Source organism: Squalius cephalus, assembly GCF_949319135.1.
Source record: "Squalius cephalus genome assembly, chromosome: 2".
Taxonomy (NCBI): domain Eukaryota; kingdom Metazoa; phylum Chordata; class Actinopteri; order Cypriniformes; family Leuciscidae; genus Squalius; species Squalius cephalus.
The window spans coordinates 21,832,028-21,858,668 of NC_137123.1; the positions used below are offsets into that span (position 1 = coordinate 21,832,028).

At 38.8% G+C, this 26,641-nt stretch overlaps 4 protein-coding genes across 13 annotated transcripts in view; 2 read left to right on the forward strand and 2 right to left on the reverse strand.

Moving 5' to 3' along the window:
* Positions 1-1,612: 1,612 nt before the first annotated feature.
* cbr1 (carbonyl reductase 1) lies at positions 1,613-4,049 on the reverse strand. 2 transcript variants are annotated; one of them, XM_079864668.1, is made up of 4 exons: positions 3,863-4,049; positions 3,436-3,734; positions 2,420-2,527; positions 1,613-2,325 (listed from the first exon to the last, which is right to left on the reverse strand). In XM_079864668.1, exons 2-4 carry the CDS (start codon positions 3,719-3,721, stop codon positions 1,889-1,891), a joined length of 831 nt encoding a protein of 276 aa, XP_079720794.1. In that variant the 5' UTR covers positions 3,722-3,734; positions 3,863-4,049; the 3' UTR covers positions 1,613-1,888. The 2 variants fall into 2 exon arrangements, with proteins under 2 accessions (XP_079720794.1, XP_079720795.1); XM_079864669.1 differs by having other exon boundaries at positions 3,436-3,770; positions 3,863-3,930.
* Positions 4,050-4,105: 56 nt separating this feature from the next.
* Positions 4,106-11,715, forward strand: setd4 (SET domain containing 4). 2 transcript variants are annotated; one of them, XM_079864658.1, is made up of 10 exons: positions 4,106-4,322; positions 4,412-4,507; positions 4,590-4,627; positions 4,965-5,053; positions 6,680-7,109; positions 7,628-7,802; positions 7,873-7,954; positions 9,997-10,077; positions 10,247-10,370; positions 10,467-11,715. In XM_079864658.1, the coding sequence occupies exons 1-10, from the start codon at positions 4,244-4,246 to the stop codon at positions 10,596-10,598; spliced, it is 1,326 nt and encodes a 441-aa protein (XP_079720784.1). In that variant the 5' UTR covers positions 4,106-4,243; the 3' UTR covers positions 10,599-11,715. The 2 variants fall into 2 exon arrangements, with proteins under 2 accessions (XP_079720784.1, XP_079720785.1); XM_079864659.1 differs by having other exon boundaries at positions 10,250-10,370; positions 10,467-11,599.
* On the reverse strand, positions 11,637-18,243 carry cryzl1 (crystallin, zeta (quinone reductase)-like 1). Of its 6 annotated transcripts, none has more exons than XM_079864660.1 (14): positions 18,032-18,243; positions 17,826-17,907; positions 17,641-17,718; positions 17,379-17,451; positions 17,230-17,274; positions 17,078-17,146; positions 16,855-16,988; positions 15,576-15,687; positions 14,898-14,918; positions 14,623-14,721; positions 13,817-13,929; positions 13,578-13,683; positions 12,039-12,084; positions 11,727-11,849 (listed from the first exon to the last, which is right to left on the reverse strand). In XM_079864660.1, the coding sequence occupies exons 2-14, from the start codon at positions 17,889-17,891 to the stop codon at positions 11,750-11,752; spliced, it is 1,062 nt and encodes a 353-aa protein (XP_079720786.1). In that variant the 5' UTR covers positions 17,892-17,907; positions 18,032-18,243; the 3' UTR covers positions 11,727-11,749. The 6 variants fall into 6 exon arrangements, with proteins under 6 accessions (XP_079720789.1, XP_079720786.1, XP_079720788.1 ...); XM_079864662.1 differs by having other exon boundaries at positions 18,047-18,224; XM_079864661.1 differs by having other exon boundaries at positions 18,037-18,220.
* Positions 18,244-19,281: 1,038 nt separating this feature from the next.
* The window catches only part of itsn1 (intersectin 1 (SH3 domain protein)), a 46,789-nt gene continuing 39,429 nt past the window's right edge, over positions 19,282-26,641 (forward strand). For 2 of the 3 annotated variants that reach the window (XM_079864650.1, XM_079864652.1), the window contains exon 1: positions 19,282-19,457. The gene's annotated coding sequence lies outside the window, so the exon portion shown is untranslated. Of the gene's footprint in view, positions 19,458-19,502; positions 19,997-26,641 lie in introns of those variants that run through there. The other variant, XM_079864651.1, reaches the window with a different exon arrangement.

Genomic DNA, 26,641 nt, shown 5'->3' on the forward strand with positions numbered 1-26,641 from the left:
GAAAGATCATGGAATTTTATGTATTTTTGTAATGCAAAGTTGTCCAGATTCATGAAATTAGTATTTATATGTACAACATTCATCAATTTTAAAGGGGCTCTAGGTAACTTTTTAACCTTAACTGAACAGCTTCGGAGTCAGTGGAATGGTTATATTACTTATTTCGGGTTGAATGGTGGTGGTTTCGCACCCCCCTGGTGCCCGAGAGCGGAAAAAACTCACTTGCAACTTTGGGACGCGGGTCGTGTTCCAGGAAGTATCGCGTGATATCAGGTCTCGCGATGTAACGAATTGCTTGACGGCACTGCACACGTAATTACACGCCCCCATTCAAGCACCAGCTAGCCAAGCAAAGGGCAACGATAGATTTAGTTATGGCTGAGCCTGTAAAAAGAAGCAGAAAGCTAGGAAATCTTGTCGGAGGACCAACGAAAGAGGAAACGGGAGACTGACCGAGCAAGAAGTCAGACTCGAGTAAAGTTAAATATCGGACCGGCTTTTTCAGAATGGTGAGAACTGAGAGAAACAGAAGCCTGCAAAACGGATGCTGACCTGGCCTTATTGCTGTTGCACTTGTAAGTATCTTTGGAATAAACTGTGTTTAATATTTAAATTTCAAGTAATTGCGACCTCAGGATGTTTGCTATTGTCCATAAAGTTTTTTTATTATGATCGCTGTCTGTTACGGGCTTACTAGTAACGTTACGCTAGATACTATAACTTTGATGTTAGGCATTGTCATTAGCAAACACGTTTGATTTCTGTAGTTGTGTGGCCGTTCCTCTGTCGGTTTTATTTGTGTAACTTACACTTTTATTTTATGTCACTAAGTCAACGCGTCTGATAATAGGCAATAAACATGTTGCACATATCATGATCGAGCTAGAAAAAACGTTCTGATGTTTTCTTAGACAAGCAAAGGTAAACCATCATTCTACCAGATGAACTTATAGACCTTGCTAATATAACTTTAGACAGATATTAGCCTCCGATATATATATATTTTATGCTCATGCCCACTCTCCCAAAAACAAACAAACACGAAAGCAGTAGTTCGCCTCGTTCATATCGTTCGTTCCCGGTAAAAATACTAGTATGCATGACAACACAATAAAAAAAAAAAAAAATCGCCATCAGTTGGAAAGAAAATATTGCTTTACTTGCCTCGGTAGACATAACTGGCTTTGAAATAGCCGGTTCCTCTGCTCAGCTGGGTTGACAGCTGATCAGCTGGGTTGCTCGTGGCGAGGGGGGTGGGGTGACAACAGTTCGTTTTTACGACAGAGTGTATGAAAGCATTTACTACCAGACACTAGGGGGAGCTTCGTAGAGAAAAAACACTCAAGAGTTGCCTGGTGCCCCTTTAACATAAAAAGATGACAAGTTACAACCCACTGAGTAAAATTAATTTTTAATTTAGGATTAATTGATGTAGTCGACATTGTATTTGCATTTTGCATCATTAAATATTTAACATACACAAGCTGATATTCTAAACTATTGATCTTAAACTTAAGGCAACATAAATCTTGCAATATGGATCTTTGAGCACAACATTTTGGTCTGTTCATTTTAACAAAACTGCAGGTTCCAGATGATGATGCATTTCCATGTGTTTGGAACTTTAAATGTTTTTGGGTATTATCTTTGTCTATTCAGTAGAGCTTTGATCAGATGTTAAAGCTTTTTGTGTTTTATTTACAATAATACGAAATTACACAATGCACATAGTAACTTTGAGTATTTTTTGAGTACCTGAAGTCTTAGTTCAGTCCAAAACTTTCTAGAACTAGACTGTCTGAAACTAGAGAGGTTAGTCTGAATGTGTCTGAACTTGACTCCATCTTTTCAACACAAACAAACACAACCTGTTCTCTCTTTCTTGCTCTCACCAGGGCTGCACTTTCTTCTCTGAAACAAACTGCCCATGAGGCTCTTTGGCCCCTGCAGGCAGCAATGCCAAGTACACCGGAGTGATGGCGCCCTCATCTGGAGATTTGGTCGCATTTGGTCCAGCCATGTCAGTCCTGACCCATCCTGGACAGCAGGCATTGCATAGGATCTCATCTCCAGGCCTCTCTTTCATCAGATTTCGGGCTAGGATTCTAGTCAGGGTGGTGAGGCCGGTTTTGGAAACCCCATACGCAGTGCTGGGCCAGCCTTTTTCTGAATGAACCCCTTCCTGAGCGTCACGTACGAATCGTTCCATCAGCCCAACCAGTTCTTCCTCTGTGATGTCATCGCTTCGGAAACGGGCCTGGAGTTCTGGACTGCATCGGCTTAAAGCTATCGAGCCCATTACGCTGGAGACATTCACTAGCCGACCTAGAAGCAAATAAAAGCATTTGAGGGAAGGGAGGAGAAGAGAAAAGTCACCAGACAAGCAGGTTCTGCAAGGCATAACTGATATATGACTTACCTCCTGGCTTAATAATGGGCAGGAACTCATTGCACATATCTCTAGTAGCAAAGAAATTGGTCTTAAGTGTCACGTCTGCTTGGATCCTAAAGGGAGTCGTGTCCGCCACTGCCATGAAGAAATCAAACATTGTTTTCTTTACACATAACACAAAATTATGACAAAATGTTAACCCTCTGGTGATCTTATGTCATTTTAGACTAAGACTTTAGACTTGAATTTTTACTTCTTCGGAATGGTATAAAACTTGGTAACTTTTGTGCGACAAAGATAATAGCAACTTTTCTCTCTACTTGACTTGACTTTGAATAAGTATATGTACTCTTTACTCCAATACATTTGTGAAAAGTAATACAATTACTCCTTACATTTTGCGTGACGCCTAACTTTTTCAGCAGTTTATTTCTACTACAAAAAAAGCCATATCGCCATCTACAGGGCATTGAGTGTACTATATCTTGTACGTTTAACTAAGTACTCACCCAAACTCACCAAGAAGGCGACATTACATGAATGTGAGTGCATTAGCTGATCACTGTGAATCACAGGTGTTTTATATATGAGATGAGGATGTGGCTGCAGCCGGTGCTAAGGCTTTGACTATTTTATTTTAATTAACTGTTATATAGAAGCAACCTTTTTCAAGGATATTGGTTTACTTGTGCCCTTTTTGAGCCCTTGGTTTAAGTCTAGTCCCAGACTAAATGCATGTTTGAGCTGTTTTAACTGAAAGCAACTTGCACTGAAATATGTCAGTGCTCAGTGCCATTGTTTTGTCTCAAGATGCAGACCAGTAATGTTTTTTTCTAAGGCACGTTTATAAAAGCTCCTTAAATGTTTTAATTGAACTAAAGTCTAATCCTGGCTTAATCTAAACCCTGTCTGTGAAACCAGCCCTAAGACTTTTACTCAAGTCGTATTGGAATTGGTGACTTGTAACTTGTAAAAGAGTAATTTTCACGGTAATCTTACTCAAGTAAGGTTTCCAGGTACTCTTAACAAATGTCTTTAGTTACTTTTGAAGGCGATTCCAGCGTTGTTGACAAGCACGTCCAGGCCCCCGTACTTCTCTCTGAAGAAGTCCCGTGCGGTGCGGATGCTGTTTGGGTCATTGATGTCCAGCTGATGGAAAAGAGGAGTCAGCCCCTCCTTCTTCAGACTGTCCACCGCTGCGTTTCCTAGACCAGCATCCCGGGCTGTCAGGTACACGTCCCCGGCGTACTGTTTGCACATTGCCCGCACGATTGCGAACCCGATGCCTTTATTTGCACCAGTGACCAGAGCTACTTTGCTGTTGCTCATTGCTGTAATGTGTCTGCAATGGAAAATAAACTGAAAATAACTGCATATCCTGTGGCATAACAGAAACAACAGCCTAATTAATAAAATAACGAATTTGAATGCATTTAGAAAACGTATACATGGTTACAACAAAACATGTACCTGTTCTAGTCCGTCCAGACCAGTGTTGTTTTTGCCTGTTTTTTTTTTTTTTTGTGTCGCTGCTTACTGCGCATGCGCGGAGGAATACGCTTTCATAAGCATCGCAGTTTGATAATTATTTCATGTGCATCAAGTTTTACTTGCCGACAGAGCGTTGATTATGGACGCTTTGAATTTTTTTTTAAACGTCAATATTTAAAATTATTTTTTATACATATTCCGATTGGTTCAAACTAAGACAATGACGTAACGAAGAACTAATCACGTGATCCGGCTGTGTGTTTGACCATGTGGATGTGTGTTTTGTTTCTAACTGAGGTTTAGAATGACATTACACCCGATACAAGCTTCATGTAGCGCTGTTAATGTGGACACTTTAAGATGAATAAATCTGGGTGCCGTACTGGGAGAAGAGCGAGGAGAAAAAGACGGAAAAAACACGAGTCTCATGTCTCCAAAGGTATTCTGTTTCTATGCTGATATATTGTAACTTTGTAGTACGGTGTGTAGAATTCTTGAATAAATGTGTTGTATGTGTTTTGGTCCTAGTTACTCTGACTCACGAAGCACAGTTTGTTCTTTTGAGGAGATGGCTGAAAGAAAGAGGATTCACCTCACAGTCTCTCATCCCTGTCAACTTCCATGGCAAGTAACAGATAGTTAGAGATACAAGATAGTTTTCACACTTATGTAGTGCTTATGCTAACTTATATATTTTTTTCCTCAGACACTGGAAGAGGGCTTATGGCAACTCAGACTATCAAGGTACTTTAATAAATACTGAAATTATTATATATTATTATTATTACCGTTTAAAATACCTATCTTTTCTGTTGCAATGTATTTTAAAATGTAATTTACTCTGATAGACTTTTCAGCAACCTTTACTCCAGTATTCATTGTCAAATAATTCTAATATGCTAATATGGTGCTCAACAAACATTTCTTATTTTTATCACTGTTGAAAACAAAAAATGTATTACGGTTCCCACAAAATTTTAAGCAGTAAAAACGGTTTTCAACATCGATAATAACAAGAAATGTTATTGATTGGATTCAGATGTCTAAAACCACAATGAAAATTGAATTGTCACCTTTTCAGGCCAAAGACATGGTGATTTCCTTACCTGAGAAATGCTTACTGACATCCAGCACAGTTCTGAAGAGTTACATGGGTGACTATATACAAAGGTATTTTTGGACTGATCGTTATATCACCCCAAAACCACATATATTTACATTTACATTTAGTCATTTAGCAGACGTTTTTGTCCAAAGCGACTTACAAATTAGGACTAAATTAAAATTAGGCAAAAAACAACACAAGAAGTGCTCAAAATATGAAGTTCAGGCATTGTTCAGAGTAGCATAAGCCCGATAAGCGAGGATATAAAGGAAAAGGAAAGGTGTTTGTTTTATTTTTTTCCGGATTCTGCATTCCGGATGAGGGTGGGGAGAGCGTTCCACCAACATGGAACCATGAATGAGAATGTTCTGGAAAGTGATTTTTTGGCTCTCTGTGATGGAACCACGAGACGTCGCTCGTTGACCGATCGTAGGCTTCTAGTAGGGATGTAGACTCGTAGGAGTGAGTGAAAGTAGGAGGGAGCTGAGCCTGTGATAGATCTGTAAATAAGCGTCAATGCCTTGAACTTGATGCGAGCAGCGAGTGGTAGCCAGTGCAGAGAGATGAACAGAGGAGTGACGTGGGCCCTTTTGGGCTCGTTGAAGACGAGACGAGCTGCTGCATTCTGAATCATTTGTAGAGGTTTAGTTGCACATGATGGAAGTCCAGCCAGAAGAGCATTGCAGTAATCAAGCCTAGAGATGACCAGGGCCTGGACGAGAAGTTGTGTTGCATGCTCAGTTAGGAAAGGCCTGATCTTCCTGATGTTGTGCAGTGCAAACCTGCATGATCGAGCTGTCTTTGAAATGTGATCTGTGAAGGTCAGCTGGTCATCCAATATCACTCCAAGATTTCTGACCGACCTTGATGGGGTGATTGATGATGAATCTAGCTGGATGGTGAAGTCGTGCTGTAGAGACAGATTGGCAGGGAGGACGAGAAGCTCAGTCTTTGCCAGGTTGAGCTGCAGGTGATGTTCCTTCATCCATGTCGAGATGTCCGCCAGACAGCTTGAGATCCGTGCAGCTACTGTGGGATCATCTGGTTGAAATGAGAGGAAGAGCTGTGTGTCATCAGCATAGCAATGGTAGGAGAAACCATGTGCCTGTATGATGTGTCCCAGTGATGTGGTGTAGATGGAGAAGAGCAAGGGTCCAAGAACTGAACCCTGAGGAACCCCTGTGGTCAGCTGATGTGCTTTGGATACCTCGCCTCTCCATGCGACCCTGAAGGACCTACCTGTGAGATAGGACTCAAACCAGTGGAGGGAAGTTCCTGTGATGCCCAGTGATGAGAGGCTGGACAGAAGGATCTGATGATTCACAGTGTCGAAGGCAGCAGACAGATCCAGGAGGATGAGGACTGAGGATTTGGAAGCAGCTCTGTGATCCGCAGGGCTTCTGTGACCGACAGTAATGCAGTCTCAGTTGAATGCCCTTTCTTGAAGCCGGATTGGTTGACATCCAGCTGGTTGTTCAGAAACAAGAAGGATGTTACTTGGTTGAAAACAGCTCTTTCAAGTGTATCTGATCTGACCTGATCAACAGCTCTTTCAATATATATATATATATATACATATATATATATATATATATTACTTACATTTAAAACATTAAAAAAAATTAATCCCTTTTTAGGAGGACCATGTAAGATTGTCTGTGCACTCAAATATTTTCTCTTTTTAACTGTAGATGGCATCCTCCCATATCTCCTCTTCTGGCTCTTTGTTGTTTCCTCATTGCTGAGAGGCATCGTGGAGATGCATCAGAGTGGAGTCCCTACATTAATATCCTCCCAAAGACCTACACGTGCCCTGTGTACTTGTCTAATGACATCATTGGCCTTTTGCCTAGGAGTCTCCAGAAAAAAGCTACAGAGCAGAAAGAACAGTTTCAGGAACTCTGCTGCTCTTCCCTGATGTTTTTCAACTCCCTCCAGCCACTCTTCAACCAGCCCACAGAGGAGTTGTTTACCCAGGATGCAATGCGGTGGGCTTGGTGTAGCGTTAACACGCGTACGGTGTACATGGAGCATGATCGGAGCAACTATCTCTCCAGGGAGAAAGATGTCTATGCTCTTGCACCGTACCTTGACCTGCTGAACCACTGTCCTAATGTCCAAGTAAGAGCATCTAACAGAAATACACTACTGTTCAAAAGTTTGGGGTCAGTAGGATTTTATGTTTTTGAAATAGGTCTCTTATGCTCACCAAGGCTGCAAGGCTGATACTTTTAATTGCAAAATTACTTTTTTTCTGAATATATTGTAAAATGTAATTTATTCCTGATCAAAGCTGAATATTCAGCATCATTACTCCAGTCTTCAGTGTCACATGATCCTTCAGAAATCATTCTGATATGCTGATTTGATGCTCAAGAAACATTTCTTATTATTATCAATGTCGAAAACAGTTGTGCAATATTTCTTTCAGGATGCTTTGATAACTTGTCAGTTTTAAAAAACTTTTGTAACTTTATAAATGTCTTTACTGTCACTTCTGATCAATTTAATGCTGTATCATTTACTTTTTTTAAAATCTTACTGACCCCAATCTTTTGAATGGTAAAGCAATTTCTTACAAAACAGTAAAGTTGCATGGCTATAAGTAAGGAGAATTATTAAGTTTCCCTGGTGTGCAGGTTGAAGCTGGCTTCAACAAAGACACTTGTTGCTACGAGGTTAAAGGTGTCCAAGGCTGTAAGAAGTTCAGGCAAGCATTCATCAATTACGGTCCTCATGATAATCACAGACTGCTTTTGGAATATGGCTTTGTTGCTCCTGGAAACCCCCACAGCGTAGTATATGTTGATTTAGGTAAGCAACATGCGTACTGAAATATTACATTTTCTGAACCTGTATCAATCACTATTTGTTGTTATTGTAGGAACTCTAAAGTTGTGTCTAAATGAAAGAGACAAACAGCTAACACAAAAACTGCTCTACCTGAAGGACAATGATCTTTTAAGGTAAGTAACAGATATATTATGTCAATAACAATCATATGTGACATTTTTGGGTATCATGGTTTCCACAAAACTATTAAGCAAACCTTTTTTTAAAGGTCCGCTTCACATGTAACATTTGGTCTTCTAGCAGTTAAAAACAAATCTTCATGCATTTTGCAGAAGAACATTATTTTGGTTGTGCTTCGGCTCTGCGTGACTGTGCGGATGAATATGGTTATCCTACTGCTCATAAAACATTACTACTAGGCTTAAAGCTACACTGTGTGATTTTTACCCCCATCTAGCGGTGAAATTGTATATGACTACCCAGTGAAAATTAGTTTCTGTTCCTCTCAATTCCGAGGGCGTTTTAACTCCTACGGTGGCCGTATTATTCCAAGATTAACATGGCTTCCAGTTATCACTTCGTCCATGACAATAATAAACAATACGTCTAAAATGAATAAAACTACAGGACAGATGTCAGGAGGTAAACGTCACCCTTGGAATCGGCTATCCCAGCATAATCAGATTAGGCTAACGTTACAATGTGTACAAAGTAAAAGCAATTAAAAATAACTAAAATTTACAGTGTCCTTTTTTTATATATAGTTTAAAAAATTGCGCCTTTAAAACTATTCATTACCTGTGATCCGTCGCAGCACAGATTTATGTTACAATGTAAACAATACTTTTTCACCATTGACGCGAGGATGAAGTTATACTAGAGGTCGTTCTGGCGTTATGCACAACCATGCTATGGTTAGACAAGCAACTATAAAACTTCGAATTTACACAAATGAATTACAACAGGCTGAATTACCTGTCGAGAAGAAAGCAGGCAACCTCGGCGTCCGTTTTAAAATCTTTTCTCCTCATGAGCTCTTTCCATCTGGGAAAAGTTACTCCAATATTGACTATGGTCTTGCTGATTTGTCTGTCGCGTTGACGTTTTAATTCTCTCTTTAAAATGTGAGTGAGTACGCACGCACACACACACACACACACACACACACACACACACACACCACACTATCTTTCAAATCTGCCGGCACTCGCGAGCTCGTGAGTAATCTCCCCCTCGCATTCGTCACGGTGTCACTGAGTGAAAAACGCAAAAGGCGAAGCTTTAATTTACTGGTATGTCCCTCTTTGGCTAATGTAGTTTCAAGATGGAGGGGCAACATGGCGACCGGCATTCGAACCCCTCACCCGTATGTACTTTCAATGGCAGATTATAAACTTCAGAAAATACTTTTTTACTTGAAAGAAGTAAATATATATTAATGAGCACATATATTTTTGAAAGAACTAAGTGTTTTTTGCTAAGAATCAACTAAAAAAGTTACACAATGTAGCTTTAAGCGATATAACTAGTTTAGATGGAAAGGATCTCAAGCTGACTAGCTGAAGACGTTACTGTTGCTATACACTTTAATAGACACGGTACTCCCTTGAAAATAAATTCCAGCACAGCGCTACAACACCCATAATGAAATGACCCTTCACAAATATAATGCTTTAACTCTATTAGAGAGTTACATATGGCAATTTATTTGTTCAATAAAATACCTTACTCACCCATCGAGTAATAAAAATGTCATCTCGTCGCTTTTACAACAATTCAATTCCCTCATTTCTCGCCATCTCTTAAAAGCCAAGCTAATGTTGATGATTCTCATTTTATTTCGAGCTGTCATGTTCTCTTTTTTGCTGTGTTCTGTTGTTTTTATAACAGGTGATTCACCGGAGGTTCGATATTTATCGTGTTTAGTGTCAACCTTTCTTGCTTGTCGAGACAACTAACCTTTGCCAATAGCTTGCAAGGAATACAGCATAAAAAGGCCACATTATTGTTCTTACAGTTTGATGTATAACTGTAATGTTGCAGTTCTTGAAGAGTGTTAATTTCAAACTCTGACTTAAATCCATGACCTTGGGGACATATAGCAGTTCTAATAAATTCTGTTGTGTCATTACGTGTTCATCATGACAGTGCCCAGTTCTTACAGTACAACTGTATAGAACAGCAAATTCAGTTCCCATATGTTCTCACTCTTCAGAAACTTGACATTTGGGATGGATGGCCCTTCCTGGCGACTGATGACTGCACTGAGACTGCTGTCCTTGACACCTGAGCAATAGTGAGAAGTTATCCTAAACACATTATTTGTATGAGTGGAAATTTGACTGTGTGATAATGCAAAATACATGCCACAGTCTTGTCACTGTTATTGCTTTTACTTGCGTACATTTTATTTCATGACAATTATTTGAATACATTCAAAACTGATTTAACGCTGTTGACTGCAGTAGTAGTTGGAAGAGTGTCCTCTTGGGGGCAGCGGTGAGCCAGGATAGGGAAGAGTGGTGCATTCAGTCTGCCCTAAAGCTTTGCAATAACCTCACTGATGGCAATGTCAAGGCACTAGAGAGGGTGAGTCTAATTATAATCTATTCATTCTTAATGCTGCCTGTGTCTAATTAAAGATATGAAACCACTTACAGCCCAAGTCTTTCCATTTTTTAACAGCTATCGCAGCTCAAACAGGGTGCAAACCTGTCTCGCCTTGAACAACTGTGTGTGGTGGAGAGCCTGAGACTAGAGGAGCAAAGGATTCTGGAACACACACAAGTGGTTCTTCAAAACCTCCTGAGACAATAGTCACTGTGGTAACATTAGGGCATTCCTCATGCTGTCACTGCCAAGATTTTAAACGCAAGCCAAGCCAGATCCGGTTAACCATTGAACTACAGCCCTTAACCCAATCACCTCCAATGCTATGGGAAATATGGAGTCCAAAACACTTATAAGAATAGGTCACCCAAAAACTAAACACTCAAATCTGTATGTATTCCTTTTTTTTTTCTGTGGAACTCGAAAGGAAACGTTTTTAAGAATGTTCATGCTGCTCTTTTCTACCGTTGTAGTCATCTTAATTGTGTCCGTAAAGAACAATGCTCACTTTCACTGCATGGAAATGATCTGCGTGAACATCTTAGTAACATCTAGTGATTAGAACTTTTTAGGTGAACTTTTTCCTGCGTGACAATTTTGATAATAATGGTGGACAGGAAGACAAGGGGACATTTAGGACAATGAGATCTTAACAAATACCAATCTTCTATTGAAAGCAAATGAGCTGCATGCTGAGTTTTTGATAGAAGACCACTGATAATCAAATGCATACCTCTGAACAATGATGCCGGATTCTAGGTCAGCGTTATCTGTCCTTTTCCACACAAAGCTGCCCATATTAATGGGCAAGAGAAATGGGATCAGATGGTGGCGTTAATAATCCATTGGGAATGCTTGAGAAGGGGAGAATCGCATCTAAAGTCGGTCATAACTAGGGCAAAGTTCCTAGCCAAAATATTGCACGAAATACCAATTTCAAATGTTTATTATATATATTTTTGGTAACACTTTATTTTACAGTGTCCTTGTTACATATGTTACATGTACTTACCATAGTAATAACAGTAAATTATGTATAATTACATGCAACTAACCCTCAACCAAATCCTAATCCTACCCTAACCCTATAGTAAGTACATGTAGTTAATTAATATTACTCAGTACTTAAATATATAATTACACTGTAACAATGACACCTTAAAATAAAGTGTAACCATATTTTTTTATTCATATGTTTTGCTTTGTGATGCTACTATTGTTTTAGAAAAAAAAGGAGCTTGATTTCCATGTAAAGAATTTTAATGTGTTTACAATTTAAAGTGCAACTGAACACATGAGATTAATAACAACGACGACTACAATTTACAGAATTATGGAAAACATATTTTCAGTCCTCTTCAAAGCTTAACAACTATTCTCTTCCTTGTTTGCTTTCTCTGCACCATCTCCATGGAGACTGTGGCTTCATATAAAGGCACAGGTTGCTCCAACTGCGGCCTGTGCAGAGACAACAGTCAAATTCAACACCATTCACAATGACAAAGATGATTTCACACTTTTCCTCTCTGCATTACAGACACAGTCCACATACATTCAGTTTTAAGTTCATCATTTCTCCTTTTGTACAGACTCTCATTCACGCAACCTTTTGCTCCTTTCACACACTTGTTTATTCCTCATTCTCACCTGAAAGTGCCTGTGCTTAGTTTATCCATCACATCTTTCAAGATATCTGAGAGAGAGCAGACTAAAGGCGAATAACCCAATTAAAGACCGGAAACCATGTGCCTTGTATGTTGTTGAAAAGACCGTTCCAGTAGCCTGAGGACACTGGGAGAAAACCCTCAGGTCTCAAATATATCAAATTGGCATGGACAAGCCATATGCACACTGAGGAACCCAATGACCTCATTGCAACATATAGCGATTTAAAAAAAATCTGATACAATCTAGTCAGATCTCTTTTCTTTATTCCACTTGAGAGTAAAACATTAGTGGTTTGTCTAAAGAATAAAGATCTGCCTATCAGAGCCAGAGTCTATATTAAGGCTTCACGGCAAATCATTTACAAAAGAAAATGCATACAAGTCACTTTGGATAAAAGCATTTGTTAAATACATAAACTACACTATAGATTGAGCTGGATCTCTTAAACATAGGCTGCATTTACATTGCATGGTTCAAGTGACCCAATACCAATTTTCCCTCCCATGTGGCACAGATCGGATATGACCCACGAACGTGTAAGGAAAAAAGCACATGGATTATGATATTCTCAGATCGATTTTAGGCCTCAGTCATATAAATCTGATATTAATCGGAAATGGGGATTTTGTTCGACCATGAAAGCGGACAGATTATGGGATTATATTTGTGCCTTTAAAATTTAACGGAACTTTTCAAGAAACGAATGATGCACATTGTCTTTGAAACCGGAAAAAAATTAATCGCAGGCAAAATTTTGGACTGTGTTTTTAATACACAGCATGTTGCATGTTTTGCTAACTGTTTTCTCTTCTTTCGCTGATCTGTACTTACAAATAGGCTTCCAGAGTTTTCATTTAAGCTTCTGAAGTTTTCGTTTACGCTCCCTGAGTTTTCGTTTGCCATTCTGACACATTTGTTTGCTCATTTGAACATGTGTTCTCATTGGCTACTGAGTTTTTGATTGACAGATTCTTGACCTGGAAGTGAAGACGTCAGCATTGAAAACAGTTAACACATGCAGTATATTAAAATAAGTTTCAATTTATATTTTCATTCATTTCTTGAAAAGTTACACTGAATATTAAAGGCACAAAAATGAACCCATAACAGATCGGATATTCCCATCAATGCGAGTCGTACGTCATTGAAAGCAAAAGCTTGTATTATCTTTTCATGCATCCATTGCAAATCGCACCATTTTTACTTCCTTTTCAGCCTAAGCTCTTCCGGGTCAGTACGTCTACCGTGGGTTGTTTCACCAAGTGTACGAATAGTGTAAATGCAGATATCGGATATGGGTATCTTTTAAAAGATGATGTAAGCTGATCTTCAAAAAAATTGGATATAGTCAACGAATCGGAATTGGGCATCAAGGCCTGAAGTGTAAATGCGGCCACGGAGTATTTGACTTTTCAATGCTGATAAACAAAGCAGAGGCCTGAATGCTTTGTGACATAACTGGGCCAATCAAGAGGCAGTGTTCAGTTACATATTAATTAAGTTTGTTGTAAAAGATACGAAGATATCGGCCCTGCTTGGCACGGGATGTTGTCCACACCTCGTCATTAAGGAACGAGAGAGACGCTGCCTTCAGGAAGAGAATGTGGCTGTCGGGAGGATCCAGCTTGGAAAAGAGGATAATAATGATTTTGTTAGGTGTATCTAAACCTGTTGCGAGTCAATCAATATTTGATGTATAAAATGAAGACAAAATGCAGAATGTTAAAGTGTATTGAAGAGAACAGGGAGCTACTAACCTGTAAGTGTTGTTCTGTGGTGACCCAATGACCTCCAACTGAAAGAAGGGTAAGGAGGTCATGTTTATGTGGGCGATGACTCTGAGTTTCTGCCTCCTCCTCATAGAGTCTCACTGTTCAAGAAAGGCTCAAAATCATACACTGCTAATTGAAACTGAACTATGTGAATATTAACATGACATTGAAAATGTAAATGCACACTACCATTCAAAGGTTTGAGGGTCACAAAAGATTATTTTTAAAGAAAATGAATGGTTTTATTCAGCAAGGACACATTAAATTGAGCAAAAGTGATACTAAAGTCTAAATGCTGTTCTAAATGCTTTTCTTCTGAACTTTCTATCAAAGTATTCTGTAAAGTGCATCACAGTTTCCACAAAAATATCAAGCACAACTGTTTTCAACCTAATAATAAATAATATTAACAATAAATGTTTCTTGAGCACCAAAACAGCATATTAAAATAATTTCTGAAGGATCATGTGACACTAAAGACTGGAGCAAAAAATTAAGCTTTGCCGTCAGAGGAATAAATTACATTTCAAAATATATAAATAGAAAAGGTTATTTTACAATGCAAAAATATTTCACAATATTTCTGTTTTTACTGTATTTTTTTTTACCAAAGAAATGCTGCCTTGTTGAGCATAGACTACTTGAAAAAAAAATGGTAGTGTAAAATAAATTAGCATTTGCAACACAAATGCTTGTAGGACTCAAAGTCAATATTTATATAATTAATTAAAACCAGATATGATAAGACTATGCTGAAATGGTTAGAAATGTCATATAAAGTAGCTGTAAACCTCCTGAATCAATGATGATGTCCACTCCAAGACCTCCAGTTTCTTCAAGGCACGAGTCCACCAAGTTCTCCTTTGAGTCCCACACTCTGATCACTCGAGCTGAAGGAAGAGATATACATTTCAGTACTGATGCTAAAAAAAAAAATCATCTAATTAATATCAACGAAGGACTTAAAATACTTGTACATGGTGTCAATCAAAGTGTGTTTTATGTGAATATGTTAGTGTGAATAGATATATACCTATAGAAGAGATTTCTGCCATACGCAACTTACCCAAAAGTGATTCCTGCACACCTTGAGCAAGTGCAAACAGCAGGAAGAAACAATATGAAGAAAGTCACATGGTGAAGAAAGACAAAGAAATGCTCAAGGTTGAAGTGAAAAGATAAAGAGAGGCACTTTCAGAAAAGGTTTGACAATCAATGTGAGTGAGTTTAAAGAAAGAAAAATCTAGGACAAATGAAATCTGTTGATTTTCAGAGGAACAAAGAAGAAAGGAAGAGGTTTGAATCTTGGAACTGCCAGCATTACAGCACATCTTTGAAATATGAGAACATGCCCTCTGCACCAATCAAAACTTAGAGATTTCTACATTTGATTAGACTTTGGCAGATTTGAGACTTCTCGCTTTTACAGAAAATGTGATTATGGTTTTCATATGCCCATGAAATGAGAACACATATAACACTGGAAGTACAAGAGAACAGATAACTTTACAAGAGATAACAACTAGAGATTAAAAAAAGATTTGCCCCATTTCACTCCCCAGCCTGACATTTCAGTTTGTCTGGTGTTTATTTCAGAACAACTCATGCCAAGTTTTTCAAGAATCAAAACTTCCAGTGAAGCGGTAAGTCAAACCAAGCTTGGACTCCCTCCTAAACTGACACTTCATTGAGAAAATATCTTGGCTGTCATTCCTCTGCACAACGCACACTTTACAGTACCCACCCACACTCGGTCGGAGCTCTTCCAAAAACTTCTGGTCGTCCGGAGACAAAGCTGTAGCCAAGACTTTCACACCGTGATAGTGGGCGAGCTGAATGGCCAGAACTCCAAAGGGCTGCATGCACACAAAACAGGAAGTACGATAATGATTTTAGACATCGAATGCAGGGCGCCAAACAATGGTTATAGATCTGCTGTGCTGATTCTGATATGAGAAGACCACTAAATGATAACAACAATGATCCATTTTTTAAAATCAATATATGACAAAATTGACTCGTTTCAACATTGACATAGTATCGTTCAAAAGTTTGGGGTCAGTAAGATTTTTTTTTTTAAAATAAATTAATACTTTTATTCAGTAAGGACACATTAAATTATTCAAAAGTGACAGTAAAGACATTTAGGCCCAGTTCACAGACAGGGCTTAGTTTAAATAGGACATTTATAAACTTAGGAAAAAAACATTTCTGGTGTGCATTTTGAGACAAAACAATGGCACTGACATATTTTAAGTGCAAGTTACTTTCAGTTAAAACAGCTCAAACATGCTTTTTAGTCTGGGACTAGACTTAAACCTTGTCTGTGAAACCGTGGGTTATAGTGTTACAAAAGATTTCCATTTCAAATAAATGCTGTTCTTTGGGACTTTCTATAAATCAAAGAATGCATCACAGTTTCCAAGATATTTTAAGCAGCACAACTGTTTTCAACATTGATAATAGTAAGAAATGTTTCTTAAGCAGCAAATCAGCATATTATAGGCACACCTGTGCAATAATCATGCTGTCTGATCAGCATCTTGATATGCCACACCTGTGAGGTGGATGGATTATCTCGGTAAAGGAGAAGTGCTCACTAACACAGATTTGTTAACAATATTTGAGAGAAATAGGCCTTTTATGTAGGCTACATAGAAAAAGTCTTAGATCTTTGAGTTCAGCTCATGAAAAATGGGGGCAAAAACAAAAGTGTTGCGTTTATATTTTTGTTCAGTGTAGAATGATTTCTGAAGGATCATATGACACTAAAGACTAAAGTAATGATGCTGAAAATTCAGCTTTGACATCACCGGAATAAATTATTATTTTAAAATATTTTACAATAAAAAATAGTTATTTTAAATGGTAATAATGTCACAATATAACTGTTTTTATTGTTTTTTTTTTCATCAAATAAATGCAGCCTTGGTGAACATAAGAAACTTAGAAACTTCTGACCCCAAACTTATACTAAAACTGATGGGAATCATCAGGAAGGTGACCTCTGCACAGATACCTACACCAGCCCCATCCAGCACTAGCACAGTCTGACCCGCAGCCATCCGAGCCAGAGTATGGAGAGCAGTGTAGGCCCTGAGACCGTCTTTAATGACCGCTGCTGCTTCAAACCAGCTCACTTTCTCAGGCTTCTGAACTGTTAACATATGGAAATAAAAAGTACATTGTTAGAAAAGCAGTGTATCTTTAAGGAACTAGGTAGGAGTGTAATGCGAACAACAATACCTAAATCATATTCATCAATAAGCACTACGGAACAAAGGCCAGACAGCTCAGCATCCAGAGGGAGAATTCCTGAGAAGACATGCAAATGTTCATTTGATTATATACATATAGAGCAGACTCTAATAAAAAAGAGAGGCTAATAAAGTTCTTACCAACAACCTCATCATCTGGCTGGAAAAACGTCACTTTGGGTCCAACTGGAAAAGGATATGCATCGCATTCGATTTATCAGTCAAGCTTATTTGGTTAGTAATCAGCAGTAAAAGGTAATGGCGTCAAATACACAAGAAGTCATGCAAACCTTGTAGAACAACCCCTGTGATCTCCCTTCCAACTGGGACAAGCTCGCTCTCAAGCCTGAGGTCCTCGTACAGCTGGAAAACAGATTAAGAGATGGATGCAAATATTCATAAAAATAAAATGTAGTCTGTGAATGCAAATGTCCATCATGTTTTGTAAACATTTTGAAGTTTTGAGCCTCCATACGCTGTTCTGCAGGTCAATCACATTAAATCACTAGATGTCGTTCAAGATCTAGTAGACATGGTGAAAAATCACATTACCTTAAAATCAACCGGACTAAGTGCACAGATTTTTACTTGAACTTTGACCTGATGGCTGCCAATGTTAGTGGGTGCATTCTATGGAAAAAAAGCAAAGGACGTCAGACAATTTCAAATATGCCTTATAACAGATTTGTTTAGGACACTTTGGATATGTAAATCCATGCATTTTCAGGCACTCTCACCGTCTCCTGTAAGACAAACTTCACATCACCCTGGTCTCCACCTGGTTTGCAGTAAAGTCCCTTCATGGCAATTCTAGCTGTTCTGGAATAATAATAACACAATCAATAAAAATAATAGAATAAGAATAACACAAGCAATAACAACAAGCTGATTGCACTTAAACTGTGCAAGTTAAATATGATAAAATCCAATTTATGCAGAATACCTTACTCTTGCTTACTAGCTGCTTCTTTTCCTTTGCATAACCCTTTATGTCTCGCGTGTCGTTTTAAAGCATCACAATTGGTGATATAATGTCTGCTTATGTTACGCTATATAATATTTTTGCAGGTAAGAGTATTATAGAAGCTACTATCATGCAGTTGACTGCGGTAGTGTTTTGTTCATTTCCTTCACGTGACTCGTCACACGTGACGTAATGGAGTAGAAGTATAAACACAGAGAAAGGAAACGCAAACGGATCCGATGTATTAGGGGTTTTGTTAGATAACCGCATAGTTTAACTAAATAAATGTCCTCAGAAATTCTAAAACATACAGACCGACGTAACGTTACTCTAAATAAAACCAATGCAGCAGTTTATTTTTAAATCAATAAATAATGTAATAAATACCGTCCACGAATCATCATTTATAAATGAATCTGTTTAATCGATTCGCAAATCGATCTGAACGATTCGTTCACGAGGCGGTTCCCGAGTCGAGTTTCGGACCGATTCGTGACAAACCGACAACTAACTGATAGAAAGAGCAGTGCACACACCGTGTATATTAGACAAATCACAAATAAAAAAAAATGTGTGTCAATAGAAACGAGTCGGACTTTCCTATTTTCTTCACCCTAATTACATAAATCGTATATTGAAATGTATAAATGTAATATTTATAGATTAAGTAAGGGATAATGTATAGCGAGGCGGTTGTTATAGCGAATAACAACCCCGACAGGCTGAACTGGCTCTCAAGGTCTTGAATCAACCTGAAGGGGTTGTTATTCGCTATAACAACCGCCTCGCTATACATTATACCGCTTATTACATGGCTACCTACAAAACAAATAAAGAATTTGACATAAAGAATTGATTTAAAAAGGAGTTTATTGATTTAAAAACGATTGTATTGCTTCCGCTAAAAAAAATAGTCCGTTCCGCGTCCATAGCAACACTCTGTTTTTCATGGCAACGGTGTGTTATAATTCGCAGCGGTGTCTGTTATCAAGAAATAACAGACCGCATTCTACATTGGAATTCAACCAAGCCATGTAATAAAAAGATATAATAAATGGCTGTAAATACATTAAACAAATAAATTTAAGATAGAACACAACAGATTTCCTCTAGTGTTCTTGGTGAGTCAATTCGTTTGGGCCACAGTGCGCCCCCTGTCGTCAATAAACGCACGCACACGGATGCCTGAATGACGTCCTCAAGGTTTCATTTTTCCCCCTTTTTACTTCACTACTGGCGAAGCTGTGCGGAGGAAACGAGGAGCCAGAAGGAGCAGCGAAATAAGCCTGGAATTTATATCGCTCGTTTTAAATTAGGAAAGAAGAGCCCGCCGCCTGCCATCCCATGCTCCTGTAGTTTATTCCCTCACAGAGTGTTGGAGATATAATGGGAACTGAATGATGAGGTAAGAGAGTGTTTGTGTGTGTCAGGCCGATTGTCCTTTTTTGACAGTGACTGTGTCCGCTGCGCGAGCGAGCAATCCACAGCATTTCAGCGCGCGCTTTCGTGCGAATTTAGTCGCTCGCGAGAGGCTTTGATCACTTCAACGGTTATTTCAGCTCAGTAACACTAAAACTACTCTCCCCTAGTCGTTTATTCATAAAAATAGGCCTATGTATGCTCCCTCTCCGCGCAGAGATTGCAGCTAAAGCTCAGCTCTGATTTACTGGTTTAGTTAACGTTAGCAAACCGGCTAACGGCTGCTGGTGTGACAGCAGCTCGAAAACTGAGGATTTCTGTGGTAAAACCCATGGATATAACGTTAGTGGGATACTCGGACCATGAGAGTGCTGAGGTGATGTGTGTTATATGTAGGATGTTGTGACTTAGAGTTTAGTCAATGTGCTGGTGTTGCTGAATAATGAAGATACAGCTCATGGCTGCAGGTCTCATCCCTACACATGGATATCCATCCATCTCTTCTCCAATGCAGTCAATACACACGTGAGTACATGCTGGCCAGGAGAAGCACAAGTTATTATCCTGTGATTATGTCTGAAGGAAGGTGATTAAGGCTCAGATCCTGTAGTGCTGGCTGGCCGTGGATTTGGGTGCTTTGTCTTAAAGCCACTATCATGGGTTAGTATGTAAACACTGTCAGATTGGACTGGTTTATGAGATCTTATGAGAAATCCAGCTGGAGCCTTTCTGGCCTGGGACAGTATGGTCGTAAACCTGGTCATGTCCTGGTTTATAGAGGCACTCCTTGATCGCAGGACTGAAGTGGAAAACCTGCCGCCCTGAGTAATGCCTCAAAAATGTGACCTCAGACTGATGTAAGAGCAGGTCTTAAGATATGATCTTCCCAAATTGTTAAAGATTGAGGTGTCCAAGCATAAACATTTGAACCAATGTTGATTGAAATATCAGTTCATCTGAATTTTGAGGAGGTGTTTCTATAATTGGCTGTTTGAGTACATAATAATATTCCAAATTTGGTCATATTCTGATTTTATATAAGTATAAAAACATTAACCTATTAAGCTTGTTTCTAGAAATCAAACTAAGAAACCTGGCATATCTGTGCCATATATATTGTCAAAAATATAACGCAAATTATATTTGCATATAAAGAAATCAAGGTAATTCTGAGTAATATCAGATAGTGAGTGAAGTTGTTTATTTTAATAACTATTATTTCAAAAACTTTAAACGAAGTGGCATTTATAAGAGTCTTATGAACAAGATTTTGCAGATGAATGGGTTGATTAGACTACTGTTCAAAATGTCCAATCTAGCTAAAAGCATTTCCCTTATTACCAGATGAGAATAGAATGAAAACAAAGCTAATTTTATGCCATACAGTAGTTCACACTAGACTTTGAATTCAACATATAGCCTAACCTATAATAATCCCAAAATGTAAAAAATAATATACAACCTACTCCACTTTCCTGCAACACTACACACATGCAGTTAATGTTGTAATTCTGTGTATCCGTCTTCTATTGGTCACACGTCTTCACCTGATACGAATCAGCTCAGTCACCAAACTTGACCATTGGAACACAGAGAAATGCAAAACTTGCATGAGCTTGCGTTTCTGGTCTCCCGCATTTGCATGCGTATGAATGAATGAAATTCAAACGAGCGAAAACTCTTGTGTGACCAGCCTCCCGTTTGCACATTAATATTCCAATAAAAATGAAAATTGAATCAAAAAATGGCCTTTAATCTGAAAGTAATGTCCATGTGAACGTGCTCCGTGTTCATGGTCCTTCCAGCCTTGTTTAGATGAGGATAATGGAGCGTTTGAAAGCCTCTGTTTTAAGTGCAGGCTGAAGAGGAGCTTATTGTTAGGCCATTCAGTTCATGAGTCATTAGAGGCTGTTTTTTGCAACCTCAAGTTTATCCGGCCACTTTCTCTCCCTGTCTCTTCCCCATCCTCTCTTCCCCATCCCCCACAGGTGTACAGCGGAGATTTAGTCTGGGGTGTGAGATAAAAGAGATCCCTCAATCCACTGTGCACCGCTCGATCTCAGCAGGATGGATGATAGGCCAGCGGTGTGTGTGTGTGTGTGTGCGCTTATCTGGTCTTTTTTTGTTCAACGCTGATGTACGCGCTGCCCTTTTGCTGCTCACTTTGAAATTTGTTTCTCTTTGTGCGATCGTTGGCTCAGAAGCAGCTTTTTGTCTGGATAATTAGGTTAACAGGAAGAGAGCTGGACCCTCAATCTCTCACCCCAGTGCTCTCCTCCAGAAGGCCTGAATAATTTCAGTTATTCTTGCCTGCTTTTTTCTAAACAAATTAGAAATGGTGGTCTGAAAGTGTATTTGCTTTGCTCCTCAGGGGTTTTAATGTAAAGCTGTGTTTATAGCTTGTGTATATACTTCTGTAGGGCAGGGTCTGTGATTTTTGAAACGCATGATTTGTGATGAAATAATGTGTATGTATGTTATAAAACATTGTGATTACTGTCTGATTAATGTGTATGCATCCTTGGCGAAGTCAAACTACAGTTGCATGCATTATCGAGTAAATCAAGTCAAAATGATTTGTATAGCGCTTTTCACAATGCACATTGTTTCAGAGCAGCTTTACAGAAAATCATGATGTTTGTTGATGCTTATAATATCTTAATATCTTCATGCCTTATAGTCACATTTATCAGATTAGAGCTGGGCGATGATATAGTTTACATTTTGTGACAATATAAGCAATCAAGCCACTGAGAAATGCTGTACTATATGGTGTATATATATGTAGCCCTTAGGGCTGGGTATATTGACACAAATTTCACAATTCGATTAGATTTCGATTCACAATCTTGCAATTCGATTCGATTACGATTTGATTCGATTCGATTCAATATTGATTATTTTGGATATCAGGTACAATACACTAAAAATTTTCGCAAGGAAAACAAATCTCTTGTAAACTATGGGAGTCAGTTGTAGCCTATAGGCTTCATTAGCCTACTATAATATTGAAGGTAAAAATTAACTGATTTGTATACAAACACTTAAAATACACTTTTATTTATTTTTATAATAATAAAGTTATATGAAATTATATAAAAATTTAAACGGTGGCTGTCATAATTTTTTTTCCAGATTTATTCAAACATGCATTAAATATTGAAGAACATTAAAATTATAATGAATATGTAATATGGTGCATATATTTAGCAAAATGCTCCTCTCTAGAGTTAATTTTTTTAGCTGACTAACGAGTTTATGGTCACTGGATAGGGTTTTTCTGAGGTAAATGTGACGTTACATGACATTGTTTACTAACGTCTTTGCACGGTTGAAACACTGATTGAGCGATTCCATGTGACATGATATGGACTTCGATAAGTTGTACTCTATCTTTTAACACACTTTCAGATGCTCATTCATGTTTATTTCGCGCTGTAACTGGTGTTATTAAGGCGGAAGAGAAGATCATGTGCGCTCGCACTGCTGCTTCTCTTGAGCTGAGCTGCGCCAGCGCGATCTCACGCCACAGCGCCAAAACGGTAATTTATGTTTTTGAATTTCGTAAGAAAATGGACGTAATTTGAAATCTGAGACTTTGTTTCATATAAATAATAAAAGATTATTGCGATTTATTGGATGGGATGCGCGCAACAATGTTCCATTCATTCATCAACTGAAAACAGGATGACTAATCGATTCTTGGGATTTAAGAATCGATATCGTTTCGTAAAAATGAGAATCGATTAAAATCGAGAAATCGATATTTTTTACCCAGCCCTAGTAGCCCTATGATAATGCTACTATACTTTGTTTGCTGATAAAGTTGGATATACTTAAATATCCAACTTTAATATAAACATAATAACAATATAATATAGTTTATATTTTTTCTGATATAAAGCACTTGCTTCAGTTGCTTGCTCTTTGTACGGGTTTGCTGCATATGAATTGTTACTGACAATATTATCCTCATCTTAATGCATATTTTGGTAGTAAACCTATATAGGTATAGATCAGCCATGAATCTTTAGTCTGGCTATTTAGCGTGTGTGTGTGTGTGTGTGTGTGTGTGTGTTTGGCGTCTTGTACAGAGCAGTGACTGTCTGTAACCTTGTCTTAACATTGGACCGGAGCACAACAATACAGGCCCTCTTCCGGAAGCTGTTGTATTTAGTGTCCCGGGCGATTCTTTCTTTGCCGCCTGATCCGGGCTCAGATTCTGCTCAGACGAAGCTCCATAACATCCATTGAAGAAGTACTATCCGTTCTCACTCTTACAGCTGAGCTGTTCTGCCTACCTCAGCTGCAGAGAAAGCACTTCTGCTTCCGTGGTTATGGCCTTTCTTTAAACGCTTCAAGATGGAAGTGAACAAATGAGACGAGACTAGATTGTGGACTGTGGTTTTTGTTTTTAAACTTGGGCACAGTAAAGAGAACAGGTTGCGATACTGAATCATTTACTAGTCTAGCAGCGTGTTATGAAAGATCGGTTTGGGTGGTTTGTCATCAGTGATGATAAAAGCTTGAAGTTCCACTTCATTTTAAGCTGGATTCCTCTGCGTGTGTCTGGACTGCATTAAATGTGGGTGGAGTGCAGATTGTCTGTGATTTATTGAGTAGTGAAGAGAACTGTTGGGGGTGTCAGTGGAACTATAAGCATCTCTGAGTCTGAATATCATTTGATCTCTCTAAGACTGACTCCCACATCTCTTTCTGTCATGCCCTTAAAGGAAACCAGCGATTTGCTCTTCTCGAGTTCCTGTGCTTTCTAGTCCCGTATCAGGTATTGATGTTGACAAGGTTGAAATTGGATTCATTCAGCGACTGTTCAGGCTCAAATGTGCAGTGAAAGTGACCTGTGGGTGGAAGTTTAAATACACTCTTTCTCCCTACTTATGTTTTTCAAAGTCAAACATGATCCAGGAAAGACTGTTGTGCTTTTGTGTGGAATGCAAACGTGTGGGTGCGTTTGGCTGACTTGTTCTCGTAGGACCCCAAGCCTTCTTGGAAGGAATGCAGACAGGAGTACGAGTGTGATGTTGACACTATTAATACTTGCACTCCCTTTGGCCCCGGGGTCTCGCGTCACCTGACTGATGAATCCACCGCTGGATGCGTTTGTGTGTGTGTCTATCTGTGTTAATTGCACGTGTTTTTTCACCGTCTCCGTTCAGGGTGAAGTTGTAACTTCGGAGAGTGAGGGAGACTAAACAGCTTCTTGAACGAGAAAAAGAAATGTAGGACTGGACTTGATTTAGTCCATGAGACGATTCCTGCTTCTGAATCTGTTATTGATTGATGAATGGATGGCCTCTTGTGAATTTTAAGCTTTTACTTATCTTGAAAAGATGGTTGCCAACAAGTGGCTAAATGAGGCACGTTTATGTGTAAATTCCATCAAGACTCATTTACTTGCTAGTTTGCAAACTATTCTAACTCGAACTTTCAGGGAAAATGTTTTTTTTTAACAAAGACTTTTGTGGTTTGTGGTGATGTTTAAGTCATGTGATCGTGGTGTAGTTCGTTTAAGTCATGTGATTGTGGTGTAGTTCGTTTAAGTCATGTGATCGTGGTGTAGTTCATTTAAGTCATGTGATCGTGGTGTAGTTCATTTAAGTCATGTGATCGTGGTGCGTGGTGTAGTTCATTTAAGTCATGTGATCGTGGTGTAGTTCATTTAAGTCATGTGATCGTGGTGTAGTTCGTTTAAGTCATGTGATCGTGGTGTAGTTCATTTAAGTCATGTGATCGTGGTGTAGTTCGTTTAAGTCATGTGATCGTGGTGTAGTTCATTTAAGTCATGTGATCGTGGTGTAGTTCGTTTATAGCCTATGTTTAGCCTTTTACTTCTGCTGATTGTATTTCGTGCTTAAATTCATAAAAGTTGTGTTAGAATTCATTTGATTCTCGTGATGATCATATACTTTTGTTAGTCAGCGAGTTCCATATCTATTAAACTTCCTCTCCCAGATTCATCTCACCTAGTGACGGCATTCCTGCTGGATGACATCACCTCTCTTTGTCCCACCCTCCATTGAGCATGTCTTGATTCACTGTGCCGGATTTGGATTTGGATCAGTGAGGCAGGTTGGTCTTGAATAGGAGTAAAACTAAACTCGTCTGAGACATGCAGATCTTCTGAAAGCATTGGTTTGTTTGTGTTTCTACTGTGTTCTGCAAGAAGGTTTCCCCTTCCTGGGTTTTCATTCAGATTGGCTGTGTTTGAGACCATTGTCCAGAGGAAAAGCTTCATTTGAATCAGAAAAAGGGTGACAGGAAAAAGTAGGTCAGATGCTCAAAGACACACACACACACACACACTTACGGTCATTAGCAGGGCTGTGACAAGGGCCGGTTCTACTGTGTGACAGTGTCACTAGCACTGCAGTGTTTGACACTGCACTCTGCCAGTGAGAGAGAGCGTGTGAGTCACCAGTGTCCTGTTTAATCAGGGGAACTGGATGTTTTCAGTATTGAGTCAAGGCTCTGTGAAGAGCTTAGTCCTCCATCTTGAGAAACACCCCACTGCTTCAGATTAGAACTCAGACCGTACGAACACTCCCTGGAGCCAACGGCATTCAGACATAATGGATTTCCGCTAATAGTAGTAAAATAAGAAAAATTGGACACTATAGAAACTGTGATGCATAAACTATAGGTTTATAGCTTATGATCAAACCTGCTCAAACGCATGCAAATGAATACTTCAGATAGTACAGAGTTTAAGTACAAACTCTAGTTTTGTTCAACATGAAACTGCTTCACATTCAAATGTCAGATGCTGTATATGATGTGAAAATGAATCACATTCCATCATCAGCGATTTTCGAATTTTGAAGGGCAGGGCGATGTTATCGGGTGGTTAGAGTGATGAAACATCATGATTTCCACACAACTTCAGTTTCGGCATTGCTCTCTGCCAGCCCTTCAGACGAACAGTCATTGAAAGCTATCAGCAGTTGAGGAACCATGTTAGTGCGTATCTGTTTTTTATCACATTTTATTTCCAGTATGTTCTAATTTTTCTAATAATTGAAATATTACTTCCTGTGGCATCTCACTTCTTTGGCATTGTTTTTTCTGTTCTTCTGTTGAATTGTTTCTGTGAAACAGCTTGTCGAACAAGAAAACATGTTGGATGAGTCAGGGAAGAAATGTCATTGCGAT